Genomic DNA, 21386 nt, shown 5'->3' on the forward strand with positions numbered 1-21386 from the left:
AGAATTAAAATTCTGTTTGATAGTGATTTTAGGAAGTGTTTCTGAACTTTTTAATATTTTAAAATTTATATAATTTACGTATTAGAAATATTATAAACGTTTTATAAAATCACTGTCAAACACACTCTAAATCTTGCCCTATATACTTAAATACTAAATGCTTATAATAATTTGGTCGCATCTGCCAACCTGAAAATGCTCCAGAGAGGAAAACAATGATAGAGCCAAATCACGTACATCTTCACTTCTCTGTCCTTCCAAAAAATGATGAACTTGGCTGAGTTTGGTTAAACTCTATCGACTTAGTCCGGCAGAAGTTAGGAGAAGACAATGTACATAAAAAAAAAAAAAAAGGAAAAGAAAGGGAAGTGGGTCAGTCCCAATTGCGCAAAAGAAGACATGAACGATGAGATAACAGCAAGTAACAACACAGCCGCGCATATAATAAAAAAAAAAAAAAAAACTAGAGGAGAAGATAAAAAAGAAAAGAGAACGAGAATGTAAAAATTGAAAGATGCCATTCTGAGCACTATTCCGCACATGACCTAGATTTGTCCGAGCCAAGATCCCCGGAGACGACATAATAAAGCCAATCTGCCAACCGGGATTTCCTTGTCTCATCCCAATTTCCATGCTTTGCCTTTGATTTTCCTTATGACTTTCTCTTGTCTTTGGAGATTTGTGGTTTGGTCGGTGAAGAAAGCTCCTCCAAAAGTGGTACTTTTTGCTATATGGATTCTTCAAATCCCTTTCTCTTCTTGATAATTCCAATCTCGTATTTTGTTACGTAGTCCCAAACTTCCCATCCATACCTCTGCACTCTCTGTGTTACGAAAATAACCCATTTGTAGCACGTAGGGTCGTCATTCACTGAAAGGAAAATCTGAACAAGAATGATGAACTGTTTTATTGCTCTTATTTACAATATTAACCATTGGAAAATCAAATTACTAAAAGTGCTTCTAATCATACCTTCTACCCACCATTACCAACCATTTGAAATTTACTAGGATTCTATCACTATCAAAAAAAACTTCAAAATTATTACCAAATTTCACTGACCCTAATAATAACTAGGCAAAACCCACGTGAAACTCATGGTTTCTCCAATTCCATTAAACAAGTTGGGAAAAGGTCTTAAAATTTAGTCTGCAAGAAGCCATATAATCAGTATCCGTCTGAAGAAGCAGGGTATGTGTGGTCTGACAGGCGAGCAGTTAGGATTGGGAAAAGGCAGATGAGGAAGCTTCATGGAAACACACAAACCGATGATACCCATGTGTGGATTTTGTCTGGAAATGGGGATACTTTGTTTGTAAGGACTAAGGAAAGAGCATTGTCATTGTTCTCCACGATATAAATTTCGTGGATAATGATGTGGGATCCAATGTGTTTTTGGACAAACCTTTCATCCAAGCTCTGCCTACGTAGTCATGAGATTCAGTAGAGAATTAAGCTGTAGTTTTATATGCAAATCAGCCATGTTTTGGAGTTTCATGAGGAAGGAGCTATGCAGATTCATGCTCATGTTGGGTCCCATTAAATGATTGAAATCACGGGGTTTCTAGTACAAATGCATTTCCCCTCATGCCCCATTATTAAAGTCAAATGTGAAATCAATCAACCCCCCCTTTTTTTTTTCTCTCTTTTTGAAAATAAATGTGGGACATATGAAAAATCAAATATATGGTTGAGTTTAATAACCTTTTTTGCTCGTCTTTTAATGTTATTTGATATGTTTAAAATACTTTTTTTTTATATATACATTTTTTATTTTTTAAAGTAAATTAATAAATTTAGAGTTATTTTTATTTCTACCCATGAACATTATTTGCTTCAAATTTCATCGATAAATGCTTTTATATATATAAAATTTATTTTTTAAAAAATAATTGTTAAAATACACCTACCTAAAATCCTTTCACTTAATTTTTTTTTTAAATATATTTTTAGGAGTGCTAAATAACAAAATTTGAACCAATCGATGCTTAAGGAGGTCTTATGATCGAAATTTTTTGATCGAAATATTTTAGGATTAATTTCAATGTTTAAAATGATAATAAGCTAAGATTGCTTAAAAAAATATAAATATTAAGATAGGGTTATCACTTCAATGTTTACACATTTACTAAAATTTATTTTTAGGATTAATTTCATTTACTTCCTAAGGTTTTGACTAAATACATTTAACCTCTATAAATTTAAAATTTTATCAAATACCTCCTTTATTATTCTCATTTCTAATTTTCATTCACATTCTTTCTCATTTAGAAAAAGGAGGTATTTGATAAAATTTTAAATAAATGAGGATTAAATGTATTTAATCAAAATCTGAAGGAGGTAATTGAAATTAACCTTTATTTTATTTTTTAAAATTAAAATATCAAGCATGCTTTTATAAAGTGCGTGACGTCATTTTCCATATAAACTTATACGGGGACAGATATATCCAAGGTTTAACAACCCCGAGCCCAAGCCTGATTGCATCCAATGTGGGCTGGGCCCAAGTGGGGAACTCAGCCTTTTAATTACCTCATCATGAGTTGTCAGCCACTAGATGATCCAGCTGGATACAGTCGACGGCGGATGTTGAGTGGATATGTTCTGTTTTTATCCGCCAACGAAGCAAAATATATTATCTTATGATATCGCTGTCGCCGTATAAATCAAGTTAGAGCTGCGTCACCTCTATTATTTTTATTCCCTAAATAAAAATTTGTGTAATAAAATTACGGAATTTTTGGCTATTAACTATTTTTTTATATTTTAAAATTAATTAAAAATAAGTATATGTTTGAATACATGTCTTATATCTTTTAAAATCATTTTCAAAAAATTTTAAATTTGAGATATTAAAAAAAAATTATATTATTATTTTTTTCAATATAACCTGTCTTATATAAAAATTATTTTTATTATTTTTCGGAAGAATTACTTTGTTACAAATAATTTATTTTTAAAATAATTTCTAAATTTCGTGATTTCAAAAGTGCTTTCGAAACTTAAAAGTGCTTTCAAATTTACAAAACTGATTTTTTAACTTTTAATGAAGTAAAAAAGAAAGACTTTTTGTAAGGATATCTAATTCCTTTTTGGACGACAGCACCTAATTTAAATAAGACATGTGGGGTTAATTGCAGCAAGTAAATAAAGCAATAATAAAAAAACAAGAAAATAAACCCAAAAGCAAACTATTCATATATGTATGCAATGGTCAATCAAAGGGTACATCCGCATCTTAATTAAGTGTCCCACATCGGAAAAGGACTGCAACACCCCACTTTGAAAAATTCCACCAAACTCTCAAAGCTGTACTTCTACTTCCTACCCTTTCCATGCAAACAATATTACATTTCTATTCCTATATAAAATAATTTATTAAATAAAATAAATAATTAAAAAAAAAAAATCAGCTCTCTCTCTCTCTCTCTCTTGAATATTCTCTTCTCAATACCTAAACCCAACAGTGATTAAATTTAAAGCATATGCTCTTGCATTGGAGGGAGGGATATTCTATTCCATGACTTGGATAATCAAAAGAAAGAACAAAACAAGGAGTTAAAATAAATAAATAAATAAAATCTTGAGTTTCCCAAGAGAATTAGGGTTTTGGGGTATGAACACTTGGGCTGTGTGTTGTCTTGTGTTTTCAGGAGGATCAAGGAGATAGCTAGGAAGCATCCATGTCCTTCCAAATCAATGCCCAAATGCATCACTCCAAAAGTGGTTGAATTATATATATGCCCTATGGATATATCAATCAAGTATGCTTTAATTCTTTTTTAATTAATTTCAGTGGAGGAGTAGTACTAGCATGACATGATGGGTGATAGGTGTAGAGGAACAACCAATCACAGGAGGCCACGTGGGATTTGCTAATTCTGAAATTTTGATTCTAGGGTTTTAATACTTTGGACATGCAGCCCATGCTCTGCTTTTATTAAATTTGAATTAGGGTTTTGGTGGGGTTTTAGGTAAAGAAAGGAAACGTAACTGGAAGGGAAGGGAAGGGAAGGGAAGGGAAGGGAAGAGTAGTCATGGGGGGTGTGATTGAAACATAGAAAGAGGGTTTGAATCTCAGGATCTGGAAAAATGGGTTTGAATTTCAATTTCAAACCCCAAATTATTGAATGAGAACTTAAAAAAAGATCCAGGCCTGTAATGAAAAAGAGGAGCCATGATTGAGAGTCAGAAAAAGGAGCTATCTAGTCCTCCTCTATTAAACAAAATTGTCCTTTTGAATTAAATCTGAATAAATTCAGTTCCTACTACTTCTTCCAACATAAATTTCACTAAAGAAGTTAAAATTTAAAATAAAATAAGTTAAAAACCCAAAGAGATTATTATTAAATCCCACCATAAAAAAATTTATATTTAATTACATTTTTTTTTAAAAAAAAATTAATAATAATCATAGAGTATGAGAAAATGAAAATATGGTGTGAATTGAAGAAACGGTGATAAGGGAAAGTAATACTTTAAACGTGTTGATTCAAAACTGTGGCCATGCATGATTTGGGTGTCCCCACCTTATATGCCATTCAAGTACTATCAAGCTTACAATCTCACCTAGCTGGACTCAACTTTTGAGCTTCACAATTCTTTTATCATTTTTTTATTTGACTCCAACAATTAATTTCATTAACTTTTTTTAGTAATAGTAATAATTATTATTATTATTTTTTTTTGTGAAAGGATGTTTCCGGACAAGGTAGGAGGTGTTTATTTGTTTGTTTTCATACGAGTGAAATTATCGTTTAATCTAAGAAAGAAAGTAACATATTGACATGGTGACGAGTTTGGTATGGTGACTTGTCGTTTTCTAAAATTATGAAAAGTATACGAAGATTAATGTTAAAAATAAAGGATCCAACAAGATTAACTGTATTCGAAATGACAATTATTTAATGCTTTTATTCTTTTCAATTTGTGGAAATTTGTGGTTGAGAAGTAACATAATTGTTGGAGATCTTGTGGAAGATACCATTCTTGGTGTATATTTTACCTCCGGCAAAAGTAAATTGGACAAAGACTTTTGCAAATAAATAGATTATGTTATGTATAGTTGATTTGATTTGATTGATGTTTTGATTTTGATTTTGATTTTTAGGCCTAAGAGCATATTCTTGAAATTGAGTGAGTTAACAAATGATTTTTTTTTTTAGCCTTGAAAAAAATAAATTTGAATTTAGAGGTGGGAAATTTAACTTTTTTGATTTATGAAATTTGTCTCCTTTATATGAAACTTTTTAATAGAAATATATTTTCAATTTTCTCTCTCTATCTTTTTCCTTTTTGACTTTGATTTTATCATTTATTTTTTTATTTTATTCAAGGGTTGATTTTAATAATCTTTCAAATCTAGATCTATGATCAAAATTTTGATGTGTACAAAATTAAAGAATAAAAAACGAAAAAAATCAAAGACCAAGTATAAGAAAAGTGATGATCCTTTATTAGTATGAAGACCTAATTGTGATAATTTTGGCTTTTGATGAGCCCACATGGACCCCAAAAAATTGTGCTCCATTAATCTAATCCAAAAATTTCTTATTGTGATTGGTTGAATTTGTAGTATCATAGTTGGATATCTGGTTGAATATCTTATCCATGCAACATCCACCCTCTTACTTACACATCAAGAAAGAGAAAAAACAATGAAAATGATTTAAAATTAGGTGTTGGGATAAACTTTAGATTTATTTCATTTTGTAGGATATCAATACACAAATTTGGGAGGACAGAAACCCACATTAATTGTATGTTATATGTTCTAAATAATTAAAATTAAAATTTGTTGTTGGGTATAATTCAGTAGTATTTTGACATAATGCATACAACCATGAACAATGTTTGAAGATGAGAAATTAGGGATAATTCAATTTTGTGGGGGACCCCGACACAACTAAATTGAGGGAGGTGGTAGGAAATGGAGGAGGAAGTGAAGGAAGGGAGAAAAGATGCCTTTGAAATCCCAGGGAAGCAGCGGAGGGGAGTAGAGTGATGAGTAGGGGGGGAGCGAATTTCTAGATAAATGTGTGTGAGTGTCCCGTGGGGTGGTGGACACTGGACATATCAAGCGGTACCAGTCATCTCTGTCTTTGTATTATCAACTTTCCTTCTCTCTCTCTCTCCCTCTTTCCTCCTCTCTCTCTCTCAGTCCTCACTGCCACTGACACCTGGGTCCACAGCTCCTCCTCCTTAGTCCTTACTCGCCACCACTCCCCTAACTCTACTTACCACTCTCAAGGTGTCACGGACGCCACCATCTCAGCCACATCACCATGCCTTTCTCTCTCTCTCTCTCTCGCCTTTCATCATGCATCTTACAATTATAACATAATCATTTTTACCTGATGAATGGCTGGCTGTAAAGGCATTTCACTTTTTCTCTCTCCCTTTCTTACCTTTTTCAAATCCAGTTTGATTCTATCTTTTACCCCACTTTTCTTTCTTTTTAATATTGGCTTTTTTAATTATTTTTTAATATTCTTCTCCTGCTATAAATAATACAACATTGAGCTCATCGACCACGATAAGACCCACTTCACACCTTACTGAGATATACGTGTAGTTGCACAATACTGTGCTCACATATCACTACTGTTTGCCGTTGCTGCTCCTTATTCACTTGGTAAATTTTCGATTTTTTTCCCTATATAGTCTGGAGAGAGAGGAGGTGGTGGTCCAGTTGAGTCTATGGCTGACCGACTTTGAGAGAAACGTGTTAGATAAGGAGAGAGAGAGAGGGAGAGAGGCAATATTCTCTCAAGCTTTCATTTTTTTCCTTCTTTGGTGTTCTTTTTCTGGGTGTTAGAACAAAGTGGCGAAGATCTTCGATTTATAGAGTGGGGAACTAGGTCCAATTGGTTCCCTCTTTTTTTCCCTCTCTTTTTGGTTCTTCTGGGAAGTGGCTGGAAATCTAGTGAGATTTATTGGGTTGTGTTCATCAGCAAAGGTTTTGTTATTTTGTTTCTATTTTTGGGGTTGTACTGTTGTAGCTTTTTGGGTGGTTCTTCTGGGTGTAAGTAGTTTAGGACATACCCAGTTGCTTGAAATTCAGTTGCAAATGATGGCTGAAGATGGGCTCACACTTCCCTCTTCCATCAGAGGTTTTGTTCAAGAACCAAATTCAAACCCTAACCCTAACCCTAGTGCAAATCCAGTGAAGAAGAAGAGAAATTTACCAGGAACGCCAGGTAAGAATGACTTCACCCTCCTACTTCATACCTTTCTTCAGTTCTTTTGTCTGCTGAGTATGTGGATGGGTGTTTTTACTTATCATCTTAATTGGGTGTTCATATTATTATTATTATTATTTTCTGTTTTGGACAGATCCAGAAGCAGAAGTCATCGCTCTATCACCAAAATCACTCATGGCCACGAACCGATTCATCTGTGAAATCTGCAACAAGGGTTTCCAGAGAGACCAGAACTTGCAGCTTCACAGGCGAGGCCACAATCTTCCATGGAAGCTCCGGCAAAGAACAAGCAAGGAGGTCCGGAAGAAGGTGTACATATGCCCGGAAAAGTCCTGTGTGCACCACAATCCAACCAGGGCCCTAGGAGACCTCACCGGAATAAAGAAGCATTACAGTAGAAAACACGGTGAGAAGAAGTGGAAGTGCGAGAAATGTTCCAAGAAATATGCAGTTCAGTCAGATTGGAAAGCTCATAGTAAAATTTGTGGCACCAGAGAGTACAAATGCGACTGTGGAACTCTCTTCTCCAGGTAACACTCTTGAGTCTTTAACATCTCTCTCTCTTCTTTCTCCTTCCAATATTCAAATTCTCCACTTTATATAATTAACTTGTTCAAGAAATAAATGCTCTCAAGTAGATTAGTTGAATTTAATGCGGTCAGACCAAAGGGTTAAAAACTTAAACGTTAACTATGATGTTGAGATGGGTTCGATCTGTGTGACTTGAAACAGGAAGGACAGCTTCATCACCCACAGGGCCTTCTGTGATGCTTTAGCTGAGGAAAGTGCCAGGCTCACTTCAGTTTCAGCACCGAATCCAATCTTCAGAAATGAGTTGATGAATGGGAGCATTAGTAACCCACAAGCCCACATAATCCCCCAATTTTCCTCAGTTTTTCGACCTGAATTTGTGGGCTCGGAGCAGCTGGTTGGGCATCTCAATGCAGATGGGCAGAAACCAAGGTTGCCACTGTGGCTGGACCATTCCAATTCCCACCTCAACAACCCCATTGGGGTTAACACTAATGGTTCCTTTTTGGCACCGACATCCGCTGGGTTGCCTGAAATGGTGCAAACAGCGCCCATGAGTATGTATGGATCACCGGCATCATCACAGAATCAGTGGCTCCAAAGGTGTTCAGAAGCGTCATTTACTTCATCCACATTGCCACGGGTGTTAAAGGAGGAGGAAGAGAACAAAGGAAATTTGTCTGAGAGCATAACTTCCTTGTTCTCAAGTAATCAGAATCAACAAGAAAGCTCGGCTCACATGTCAGCAACCGCACTCTTGCAGAAAGCTGCCCAAATGGGGTCTACAAAGAGCAACTCAGCCTTCTTCGGTAATACAGGATTCGGTTCCATCAACTCATCCCTCTCCAATGCTACGCCCTTCAGCTCTTATCCCCATGGCAGAAGCAACAACCAAGTCCACAAGTTTCTTATCAGGCAGTCAAACCAATCCGACAGCATGAACCAACTCATCAACTCAACATCACCCTCCTCCACCATGGGAGATGGACTGCTGATGGGTGATATGAACTCAACCCCATTAGTGGACACTGCCAAGAACAACATGGACCATTTTCTGATGGTCCCATCAAATCCCAAGCAAACCCAACAGATTGCTGGGAAGTTCCATGCAAGTTCCAATGAAGTTGAACGCGGTCTAACCAGAGATTTTCTGGGTGTGGGAAGTGATGCAAGCAGACCCTTCTTGCAACAAGAGCTGGCTAAGTTTGCTTCAATGGGTTCAGCCATGGGCATGAGCCAATACAGTGGAAACCACTGAACCACATAGATATATATTGTAAGAGACTCTCCTTGTATTCCAATCATAAACTATGAAAACTAGCTAGTTTAAGATCAGCAACATACACTTAGAATCAAAATCAGAATCAAACCCTTTGTATTGGTGAAAACAACACCGGAGGGAAAGAGAGAGAAAAGCGACTTTGCAATTGCAGGGGATCGGGAGAGGGAGAGAGAGTGAGAGCCGAGTTCTGCATGTGAGTAATTTTCTTACTTTCACTGACGTTGATTGCCTTATCATCACTGTACTGTGACTGTTTCTTGACACAGCCACATTTGAGCCGTAGATTTGAGACAATAATGGTGTCATGTGGTGGGACCTACAATGTATGGCCTGCACTTACTTTGTACCTTCACTATAAATTTGAAAGGGCCGGTGACCCAGTCTGTTTTAGCGTGATGCTTGGGTGTTTCTCTCATTTTCTGTCTAAAATGGTTGCCATGAGAAGACCGCACGATGTGTTGACCTAGGTCAAACCAACTTGGTGTTCCACGTCAACCTTTGTGGGCTGCGGTTCCCACAAGTCACTCCCATCCGCAGCAGTCCTAATAAGTTGGCCCAAAATATCTCATGGTTCCACCCACCTTAATTTTTGTTTTTGTTTTTTGTTTTTGTTTTTAAATGAAAGGCACTTTTCATATCATCAACGTTTTAAAAACGCAGACACAATAAATACCATTTAACATTTATGTATATTATTTTTAATCTTTAATTATCAAACCACAGAATATAATTCTCATTAATTCAGAAACAAGGCCTCATTCCTTTAGTCCCAAGCTTATGTCAAGCAACCTAGAATGTCAACGAGACTTCTGTTTTCCCAAGCTTTTGTGGTGATGTTTTAGATATTTAGAAGTAGCCAGAGACTAGGAGATAAAGAAGCAGGAGGAAGCAAGCAGAAGAAGCCAAAACAGATGATCTGCCATGTTATTGCCTTGGTAGAACTAGGCAAATTCTTCTCAAAAATCAAGCAATAATTAATGAGAAGCAAATCTCAAGGGGATTTCTGCCCTAGGCAAAAACCTGACATGAAGCTATGAATTTTTTAAAATTGAAGAGGGGGATCCATGAGTTGAGCTGTGGTAGGATATCTGAGTTCAAGTTCTTTTAGAAGATCAAGATGGTGCCACGTGTACTATCACAGTCACTAAATTTATTAGCAAATATTTTGGATTATGCGGGTGCTTAGAGGCCCTACAAGACAACCTTTTTCAAACCCAACGAAAGTACGAGTACTAACACAAAAAAATACAACTTAGTGAAAAATCTTGACTTATATTAACTCTCAAGTAATTACAATGATATAACCATGACCACTTTAATAAGATTCTCACAACTTCCCTTGGTGAGTTTACATAGAGAAGGCCTAGTAAGGCATAATTGATATAAATACCAACTCTACCCACGTTTTAGGAATCAATATCCCAATCCTACCCATATCTAAGTAATGGTTCATCTCATTTAGGCATTGCCATTTGTCATGGTAGTTTCATTGTTAATTTGCTTCTACTCATATCATATTTATGATGCTCAAATGTCTACTCTTATGGTCATACTACCTTTTATAGGTCTTTTTGCACCCGTCTCATCTACCCCATCATTACAAACATTTCTTGGTTTATGTCACGTGTCTAGAAAGTATCTTATGTCATCATGTGTCCCATGTAGATATCATGTAACATCTTATGTCAAGTGTCATCTCCTTGATGTGTCGACAACCCTTCACATGGGCTTCCTTGAATGATAAGGTATAATGTCCTTATGTCTCTATGATCATGCTCATAGTGTCCAATAACCGTTGCTTGGATTTTGATCTACTTTGAGTGTTATGTCATGTTAAGCCCATGTGTGCTATTCTTACATGTATGTATAAGCAACCTATATCTATCAAACTCTCTTTTGACTTATACCCTTGCTACAAAATTATCTGTGCTAAGCCTTCTTCTTAGCCTATGACCTATATTCTTTGCATTGTTGGCCATATATGTTAATTCCTTTTATCTGAGACATGTATTACTGATTTTGTATGTCGTAGCCAAGCTTCGTAGCATTGCATCCATGAATTGCACCACACTTTGGACATATATCCGTACATGTGTGCTAGCAAGTCTAATCATCATACCTTGCTTGACTCACCATCATACCTTGCCCATGTTCTATCACCATGCATCATAAAGTCATTCCCCTTTAAAGAACATTTTACATTACATGAGGAGACATTATAGATGCTTTTATAAGTAGAATCAATTTTTTTTTAAATATAAAAAATCCAAAAAAAAAAAAAACAAAAAAACAAAAATCCATTACTTGGAAACTCCTTCTCAAAGCATACTTCAAACAACTCAATAAAATTTGACATTTAATTTTTTTTGTTAAACAAAACACACGTGTTGGTATCCTTAAGTCACTACTAAGTCATCACCTAACACCCCATAACACTCATCCTCTTCACCTAACACCCCATAACACACATGTTATTTAACCTTACAAACATCTTCAATTATTATCTTTTCTTTAATATCATGTCACCTCACATAGTCACATGTCATGATGCTCACCTGCTAACATAAGGCCTTTGTCTCATATATAGTCAAGGTGCTCACGTGTAACTAAGTTATTTAGCTCCTATAAAAAATGAACCTTGGGAAATAAAGAAAGAATTGACCAATTTTCTTTTTTCACATCTTAAGACATTTCCCATTCTTGGTAGTTGGGATACTTAGAAGCTTTTCAACAAGTTCTCAGGGGGATCTTTCGTTGGTAAACATTTTTTTATTATTATTATGTATTCTTTATGTTGCAAGATGCAATTTTTTTTTTCTCTTGTTTTAATTTCTTGCTAGTTGATATTTTGATCTTCTATCCATTTCCTTGAAGATCTTGATCAGATTATTTTCTCTTTCTTTTTTAAATTATTATTTAGGTTGGTAAGAAAACAATCATTTCATTTGTTGAGATCCCATGATATGTTTAATGGCTAAATTTTCCATTATGAAGAGGATGTTGATGGGGCTAAAAGACTTAAAGACCAATTGTTTTCAAATAAATTAAGGAGTAGAATTGCTTTAATCATGTCTTTCGTATCTATTCCAAGGAGTTTAGAATTGGGTTAAACTTGAATCCTTGGGCCTTTTCAGAGGATTCTTTCAAGCATCACTAATGCTTATGCTAACCATTAATTATGGGTTGCTAAGATTGATTTTAGCCTAAAGAAGCTTTTCACATGCTAGTTATAAAAAGGAAAACTCTAGGACGTGACTGAATTCTTTCTATTTGATAAAATATGTTTAGAAAAGGAAGTTCATGTATTGGTACCTCATACATGAATTCTAATTTTTTATTATTAACAGGGTAATTATTTTCGAAAACAATTTTTTGTTCTTTAAAATAAATAAAAAAATAGAAAAACATGTTTAACAATAAAAAAAAAATATAAAACAGTTTTCCATTCTTAAAAACAAACAATAAGAATTATTTTTGAGAACATTTTTTATTCTAAAAAAAAAATACAAATAAAAAATACAAAAAACACGTTTGATAATAAAAAACTGTTTTATGTTCTTAAGAACAAAAAATATTATGTTTTCAAATAACATATTTTAATTGTTTTATGTTATTTTTATTTGTTTGTTGATAGTTGTTTTAAGAAATAATTATAGTAATATGTAGAATAATTAAAAATAAAATACTAAATATATATAAAAATTATTTTTAAAACATATTTAAAAATGTTAAAAATAGGTTAAAAATATTTTAGGTTATCAAATAGACTTTTGTTTTACAAAAAAAAAAAAATTCAAAAATTATTCTAAAAAACTATTTTTTTATAATTGTTTTTGAAAATAGTTACCAAATAGGCCCAAAGATGTTTTCAAATAACATCTTTTAATTGTTTTAACTTGTTTTATCATAATTGTTTTAACAAATAATTATAAAAATATGAAAAATAATTAAAAATAAAGTTCTACATCTTGGAGATATTGTTTAAAACATATTTATAAATATAAAAAATAAGTTAAAAATATTTTAAGTTTTTAAACAGACATTTATTTTACAAAAGATTATAAAACAATTTTCAAAAACAGTTTTTTAAAATTATTTTTGAAAAGAATTACTAAACATAAACTTAATAATTCTCTCCTACAAAAATCAATTGAAATAACTTGTTTAATTTTTTATCTTCATTTTTTTTTAGTCTTTCCTTGGGATTGATCCTTGACCTATCGAATATTATTACTTGATACTGTATATTGGGTTTGCATTCACATGCACAATTCAAGAGAGATCACAAACAAGAGAGATCACATACGATTCTTTTCATTTTTCTATTATGAATAGGTTTAATCAAATCTATTCATTTTTGAGTTAATTTTCTCTCTAACAATCCAAAGCTCCCTTAAATTAAAGAATTTGATGATGAAGACTTAAACAACTTGTTGAAGTAATCAACAATAATCTTGCTAATAACGTTCCTTATCCTAGCACTTGTTGTCAAAAAATGATTTGATTTTGCTTCCAACCATATCTAACCCTTGGTATAAAGAATTTTTTTTTTTTATTTCTTACAAATTAGACAACCATTTAATTCTGCTACCTTCTTTGTTGGCTTCAAGCTCCTCTCCAATTCTAGTAATTTCTTCTATTGAACATCTTGTTTTCTCCTTTATTTTTAGTATGACTACTCGGATTCTCCTAATTTCTTCTATTAAGCACCTAATTTTTTCCACTGAATTGGAGTTGAATTTCATTCTCCACCCAATGACTTCTTTCCTAACACCCTTTATTCTCCTAACATCTCTAGGCTCTCAAGTGATACTTCTACCACACCAAAAGTCCCATCATTTCTTAACTACTTAATTACAAATTCTTTAATCATAGTTAAATTTAAATTGGCCTTGTAACGAAACACACCCCAACCATAGTCAAATTTAAATTGTTGTGTAGCGAAACACACCCAACAATGTAGACGTAAATATTATTTACTTTAGGTTTCAAGGAACTTTTATGGTTTCAAAACACATCTATATAATTAAAAGAAGTCTATATTTATATAATATCATGAACTTTCTTTTCTATACGATACAAGATATTATATGTTGTTTCAACATCCTAAAAATAGTATTGTTCTTGAAGTGAAAAACCAAAAGTTTTTAAGTGATTTTTTGAGTTGCCTAAGAATATATCTCGATTGATAGTGGATGGATGGTTTCACTGATAAATTTTTTTATCTTGAATGGAATTACAAATCACGAGAATTACCCTATTTTTTAAAGCACAAAAACTTAGACCCTTGTTTTTACAGAGAAATTAAGGAGAAAAACAAAAACCTTCAAAAGGGTATTATGTTAAAAAAGATGAATAATATTCTTTTAAATTTTCTTAGGAAAATATGTCATTTTTATTTATTTATTTATGGTGACAGTTTCAAAGTAATTAGAAAATCCCTTGAAACTGTTCTTCCATTTTTTGTATTTATCGTGTTGGGTCGGGTCAACCCATTTGAACTAACATTTTCAATAATTCTCTAAGTAAATAATAAATATATTTCACCATATACTGCAGTACAAAAAGAGCTTATTTGAATTGGTTTTAAATAATTGAAAACTCTTTTTTAAACTCGATAAAGCACTTTTTTGAATAATTTCATTAAAAGAGTACATGCATGGCTTTAGCTAAACTCGAAGGCAATGATTATCTCAGATTTTTATTTTTTATTTTTTTTTAATAAAATATGTTTTTATCTCTATATAATATTACATCTTTCGAAGTGGGAAAAAGAAACAACAGAAATTCCTGTTCCATGCCACCGGATAAAAGAAAATTCACGGACTTTTTCATATCTAAACGCCCTTGCCTTTTGCTGTATTGGGTCTCCCGTGAAGATAGAATTGCATGCCCAGAAGAAACCCATGGCTGTTTGCCAAAAGTAAACTGTACATTCGTGACATCCTCGGATTTTGGACCCCTTTTTAATAGGGTGCACATGATCATACAGAAGCAGGTGCAGTTGAGGGAACCACACGACCTCCATTTCCGAAGGATATGACTATTCATCCCCGTGTCAAAATGGGCCTCATTGTATAACTAGAGAGCCTACCATGGAGCATTTTGGCAGGGGAATTCGTGGGGGTTCGTTGACTACGTTTCCCCAAATGAAAGCAAGCACACTTGGCTCCCTGTCCCTTGGAGCTTGCTTTAAACTATAAAGGGTGCCTTTTTTTTTTTCTTAAATAAAAGACATGATTAAGAAAAATATTATTAGGAACTTGGTGCTATTCAAAACATACATTTCTTTATATATTAAGTTCAATTTGAAATAAAATGTAAAATTATTACAATTGTTTGTAAGGATCATCTAATTCTTACCATATTAGATGGATTACTTATAATTTGGTATGAGGGATTATGAATAACAAACTTTCACTTCTTTTCAAGTTTCTCTGTTGAGTTTTTCCTTGTGGTGGTGGTAGAATGAGGGGTGAGTGTTCTTTCTTTTTCCCGAGCTTTTCCACTTCTTGTTGTTATTAAGCTAAATTAATCTTCAATTTATTCAACTTATTTTTCATAATTATTTTATCAACTTTATAATACTTTTCTAGAAAAGATGAATTAAATTAATAAAAAAGGATGTGAATGAACTCTTCTATTATAACTTAAAACTTAATAGCTTTTATAATAAACTTATTATGTTTTTTTTTTGTTTAAAAAAAAAACATAACTTTGGAAAAACCTTTAATAAGTTCGTATTCATTTAGCTATATAATAAGGTTTATGTTCACGTATCCTAAACTTCTACCACATAACCAATCCTTATCATGCATGATAAAGAAGCAATGTTTATTAAGGTCATTGTGGAGACCATTTCATATCCAAATCCTAGATTAATTCTTTTGTATCTAATCACTAAACCAAAATGATAAATAGGTTAGGTCTTTAGTTTGTTCATTCATTTCATTCCTCTATATTGTAGATTTGACTTTATATATAGTTAATCATGGTATATTAAAATGAGTTGACTAGTAATCATAGGATGTTCAAGTATATTATTAGTACCTCAAAATACATCTATGGTATTGCATCTAATCTAAACCATATAGATGATTTATTTATTTGATATTTAAACAATAAAACCCTAATTTACCAATCCATTATTATAATTTTTATTTCTTTGTCCTATTCTTCCAATTTCATGCTATATCTCCAAAGTAAAAGATTTAGTCTCTCATGGAGTAGTTTTCACACACAAATTCTGAAAGAAATTAAAACTAAAAAAAGTATATATTCAAAAGTAATGGGAAAAATATCCATGTATCAATGAGAAAGAAAAAGTAATTAAAATAAATTGTTCTTCATAACTTAATAATGTAAATTGTTTTGCCTGGTAGTTCCCATATTAGTTTCAATTGAAGAAGAAGATGATGTGGATCTTGAAAACCTCACAATCTTTTGCCTTGTAGCCCCTTCACCTTGGCATGTGAGAAAAGTAGAATCTTTCATGTAAGGATGGTAGCTAGGGCTTTCTTTTTCTAAAAAACAAATAGATCTCATATCAAGCCCTAAACTCTAAGGGGTTTTATATAAGCTTGCTTTTAGGCTTAGGTGATTTGAGCCATGTTAGGGTAGAGTCCTTAAAAGTATGACATGAAAAAACAATAAATAAATGTTATTATTTGTAATATCATTCTTGTTCCCCAATTTATCTATCCTATCTGTAAGCATTATATTATTAGAGCATTCAAGTTTAACACCTTTTGCATTGTACATGACTTGAGTGTATTAGAAATTGCATAAAAGATTTAAGTTATGAGTTTATTGCAAATAGATGAGTTATTCACAATTGGTTCATAGACTTAGATAATCAATTTGAAGTTGTAATGCATTAATTCCTAATTATAAAAATGACTTGTCTTGGTTATTGAGATATATTTCACATGGTGGGTGCAATAATGTGTATGGTTACACATTGGATAAGACTTATGATGAGTAATGACATTGACTATTGATAATCATAATCTTACTAAACTACTACATTATATGAGTTCTCAACTTTGAGAGGATACTAAATTAATGTTGAAGTTTTTAATGATTTTGACCTACAGACGAAACTTTAAAATGGTTATACATTCTCTATAGAATGAGTCATTGTTGATTGAAGCAGGTGACAACAAGTATACTCAATATAGATATCATAATATCTCATGAATTTGAGATGGTGTATTTCATTAGGTGATTCTAAAAATATGTGGTTGTAGTAATTCCTTAAGCAAAATTTGATACATGCTATTCGAGAGCTTGAGTATATCAGTTGAATACATAATTGAAGGATTTGAAGCACAAGAATCATAAAGATAATCTTGAGATTGATAGTGTTCACCTCATTAGATTATGAATACACACATTATATATTAAATATATTCACCTCATTAGATTATGAATATACACATTATATATTAAATACATTGAAAGACAACACCTACTACACTCATCCCATACACAATGATCGTACCTTTATATGACAAATGTGAACTCTCCAAAGGGCCTAGTATATGAGCAAACATTCATGAGAATAATAGGTAAAACAGAAAAATTAGGAATCAAACATCAAGATTAATGTCAATAGCTAAGTCCAAAAAGTAGAGAAGATAATCAAATAAGTTTTTTCAAGTACCCAACCTAGCTCACCCTACCCTTAAAAGGACGGGTTTGGGATGAAAATAAATGAGTTAAATGAAGGTTTGAGATTTTCTTAAAAACATAGAACTATTTTGGCATAGGAATGAATATTGGATATGACTTGTCTCGCCCCTATATATATATATATATATATATATCATTTTTTATATATATAAAATAATAATAAAAATCTACTTCTAAAAAAATGATTTATAATATTTATTTATTTATAAAACATATTATTTTTTAATATAATTAAAATTTTATGTTAAAATATTTTATAAATATTAAATGAGGCAAGACAAGGCAAGTATGGAAAATCCCCCCCTCTCTCTCTCTCTCATTTTTGTTTAAATTTTTAATTAGAACATGGATGAGAATAAGTTTCCATAAATAGGATGGGGTTGGGATGATGAGAATTCATTCGGAATCCACCCCATTGCCTTCAAGGATTAGAAGGTTTGAAGGTAATACAAAGAAATTTGTGTTTCCTCATAGTTTCTTATCGACCATGAGGCTGGTTTGGGATGAGACACTCTTATCCCATTCCCATCCTAATTATATAAGGCAAGTTGATTTGTTCCCATCATGTTAATGAAAAGATTAATAACCTCATCCTTGTCCTACCCTGGATTTTCATTTCGTCAAATTTGGCCAAGTAGGATCAATCCAAGCCTTAACCCTATTTAGTAATAAGTAGACACCATACCTAATTGCACTTTTTTTTCACTAGCTACAAAATAAGGAGATTTTGATAATCTACCAAATATGAAAGAACAATGCCAAAGTAAAAATTAATGCCACAATTATCAATAACATTAAGCCTACAACTAGCTTAAATAATTGAAATTACTAATTCAAAATACCAAAAAAAACATCTAAACAATTCACTAGAAAACAAAATGTGCAATGAACCAAATAGGAACATGGGTCTACATGATCAACCATGGATTTGGATCCTTCTCAATGTCAATCTTTAAACCAAGACTTCATCAAATGACTACTTCTTTATATTTCTCAATTTCAAGGCTTTTGTATTCTTCTTGAGTTGTGCTCTCAAATAAAGACTTTGAGGTGATGTTCTAGATGATTGCGTTCTTTGCACATATTTAGGGTAGAGAGATTAGGGAATATTAAAGATGCCAATAATGGGTATGACATTGGGTGGTGAATGAGAACAATGTGACTTATGACTAGTTTGATGTTGCCACGAAGGATTTTTGGGCATTGAAATTAAAGCAAGAGCAACATAAAATTGATTTGGGAGAGTATTTCAATTGGTATGAGGGAGGAAGAAGACCTAAGGATAGGGTTTCAAGTGGTGCATTAGAGGAAGAAGAAAAAAAGGGCAATTGGAATTAGGGCAAATGTGAAACAAGAAGTATATAAATAGTAGGAGGTTTTTTTTTATTATATATTTTAGTAGTATTTGGAGGATAATTTCATAAATTAATATTCGGAACAAGATGAGATGGATTGTTAGAAAACCCATATCCTAGTGAAATCTGGTTTGAGGTTTCTAAAATATCCCCAGACCCGTCGCATACCCGATTTTTATATTTTCATGCCCATCCTAATAGGGGCGAGCGTGCCCAGTCGCCCTAGTAGCCCACAAAATTGTCATGCCTAAAAAATGAAGACACTAGCTCCGCCAGATTGAATGCTCACCACTCCGTTTCTTCTGTTTGTAAAATTCAATAAAGTAAAACAATTAATTAACCGAAAATCAGGATTCAGACGAAATGACACTTTTCGTTTCAGCAATGAAAATAATACAAAATTTGTCATAGAAAAAGAGGAAGCAAAGAATGAGAAGAAAATTAAAAAAGAAAAATCACAGAACTGGTTCTTATCACAAACTGGCATTATACAATGGAACTGAGACAAATTGCAGTTATTCCCAAGCACTCACCGCCTCCATCATCACCATCAATTCACTCTGACTCGGCAAAATAATGAACTACTAGAAGAATTGGACCCCATTCACCAACTGTGTATCCAACTGGTGAAATCATCAATCCTCCTTCGTTACAAGCAAAATGCAACTATCACAGCAACTCCAAAGGACACTCCCATCGCACGCCTCATCAAACTCACTGCATCAGAGCTGTCCAATGAAGCATCATCTGAGCTTGGACTGTCTGCAGCATCTGCCGAAGCTTTCTTCTTAGACTTTGCTGGCGCCGGTGCCTCTGCGGGAGAAGGTGTTGCAAAGATGTCGAGAGGGAGAAGAACCTTGTCCACCTGGTAAACTGCAAGCTGGTTGTCTGTGTAGACGGTGTTGGCCACAGTGGCATCCACAACTCCGGTTGATACATTGACCTGGTTGCCTGAAGTTGTGACATTCAGCGGAAACTCGCCGTTGTTGCTGTTTCCGGCCTGAGTCCTCAACGGGTTGCTCACAGTTTGGAACTGGGAAATAGAGAGAAAATTTGGGACAACATGGAACTGAATCAGCTGAACCTTCTGCTGATCAGTGAGGGAATTGAGGGTTCCAGCTTTGAGGGTGGAGAAGGCGTTATCAGTGGGTGCAAATACAGTCAAACCCTGGTTTGAATTGTTGAGTTGGGTATTGATCTGGTCTGCCACTTGGGTGCTCTTCATAAGCCTGATCAGGATGGTATACTGACCAGCCTTCTCGAGGATCTGGGTAATGTTGGTGGGACCAGAAGGCGCCGGAGCCTGTGATGGCTGGGCTAGGGTTGCCGGGAAGTGGAAGAAAAAGAAAACAAGCGAGAAGAAGAAAGCACATTGCTTCATCATATTTGCAGTGAGGAAGGTGGGTGGGTTGGGGTCTTCTGCCTGAGAAGAGTACTGTAAGAAGAAAAGAAAAGAGAAAGTGTTTGATGAAATGAAGGTACGTAGGAGGGGTTTTATGGAGAAGAAAGAGCCGAGTTAGGTAAAGTGGGTGGAATGGAATTTAGTTAGATAACCTTAAAATCTTAGCTTTATTGGAAAGGTGGTGGACTGAATAAGAGAGAACACTGTTACAGCTACCAGTTTGCTTGGAAATGCAGGAAAATCACAATGGACACACATATCATGGGGTGTCGGGAAAATAAAGATACATGAATGATTGCTTTGCCTTCACTTATATTTGTAGGAAAAAACTAATTTGATTGCCACAACCTCACGAAAGAAGCTTCCGCAATTCTGCATTTGCAAGACCATTTCGGTGAGATATTCATGATTGCGGCGTTTGGGTTGGGGCCAGTTCCTCCCGGTTGGTTACCCTGTAACCATTGCTTTTGGGCTCCTTCCATCCAGTCATTCCCCTTACTCATTTGAAATGGGCTGGAGAAGATTACACTCTGTAACAAGACTTTCCTATTTTACAATATTGGGAAAATGACTCATCCTCAAGGATTCATCTGAGCTACTTATGTGACATCACAATGACATTCCAACCGAGCCTTCGTCATTGAGGGAGAAATGATTCAAACCAATTAAAAGAGCTTTTGCTTTCTCATTGGTTGATCCAAACAGGGCATTAATCACTCTGAAGCACGTTTCAGCCCACCACCTTCCTTGCCTTTGGGGGCCCATTAGACAAGCATGGCCCAGTTTTAGACCATTCAAGATAACTCCTTCCCGCCCAATGGTAAGAAAGAGGAAGCAGACAGTACTGGGCCCAACTGGCCTGATCACTTAGTGGGCAACCCAAATCCTTTAATTGTTTAAGGATTCAAGTTGGGCCAGCA

The 21386-nt window shown here is 33.9% G+C and overlaps 2 protein-coding genes across 2 annotated transcripts; one reads left to right on the plus strand and one right to left on the minus strand.

The window, feature by feature from the left end:
* The first annotated feature begins 6545 nt into the window (after positions 1-6545).
* LOC117916604 (zinc finger protein BALDIBIS-like) lies at positions 6546-9411 on the plus strand. Its single transcript, XM_034832721.1, has 3 exons — positions 6546-7199; positions 7336-7732; positions 7935-9411. Exons 1-3 carry the CDS (start codon positions 7070-7072, stop codon positions 8989-8991), a joined length of 1584 nt encoding a protein of 527 aa, XP_034688612.1. The 5' UTR covers positions 6546-7069; the 3' UTR covers positions 8992-9411.
* Positions 9412-19417: 10006 nt separating this feature from the next.
* LOC117916512 (fasciclin-like arabinogalactan protein 11) lies at positions 19418-20530 on the minus strand. The gene has a single exon (XM_034832588.1). It carries the CDS (start codon positions 20446-20448, stop codon positions 19714-19716), a length of 735 nt encoding a protein of 244 aa, XP_034688479.1. The 5' UTR covers positions 20449-20530; the 3' UTR covers positions 19418-19713.
* Positions 20531-21386: the final 856 nt, after the last annotated feature.

Source organism: Vitis riparia, chromosome 6 (genome assembly GCF_004353265.1).
Source record: "Vitis riparia cultivar Riparia Gloire de Montpellier isolate 1030 chromosome 6, EGFV_Vit.rip_1.0, whole genome shotgun sequence".
Lineage (NCBI taxonomy): Eukaryota > Viridiplantae > Streptophyta > Magnoliopsida > Vitales > Vitaceae > Vitis > Vitis riparia.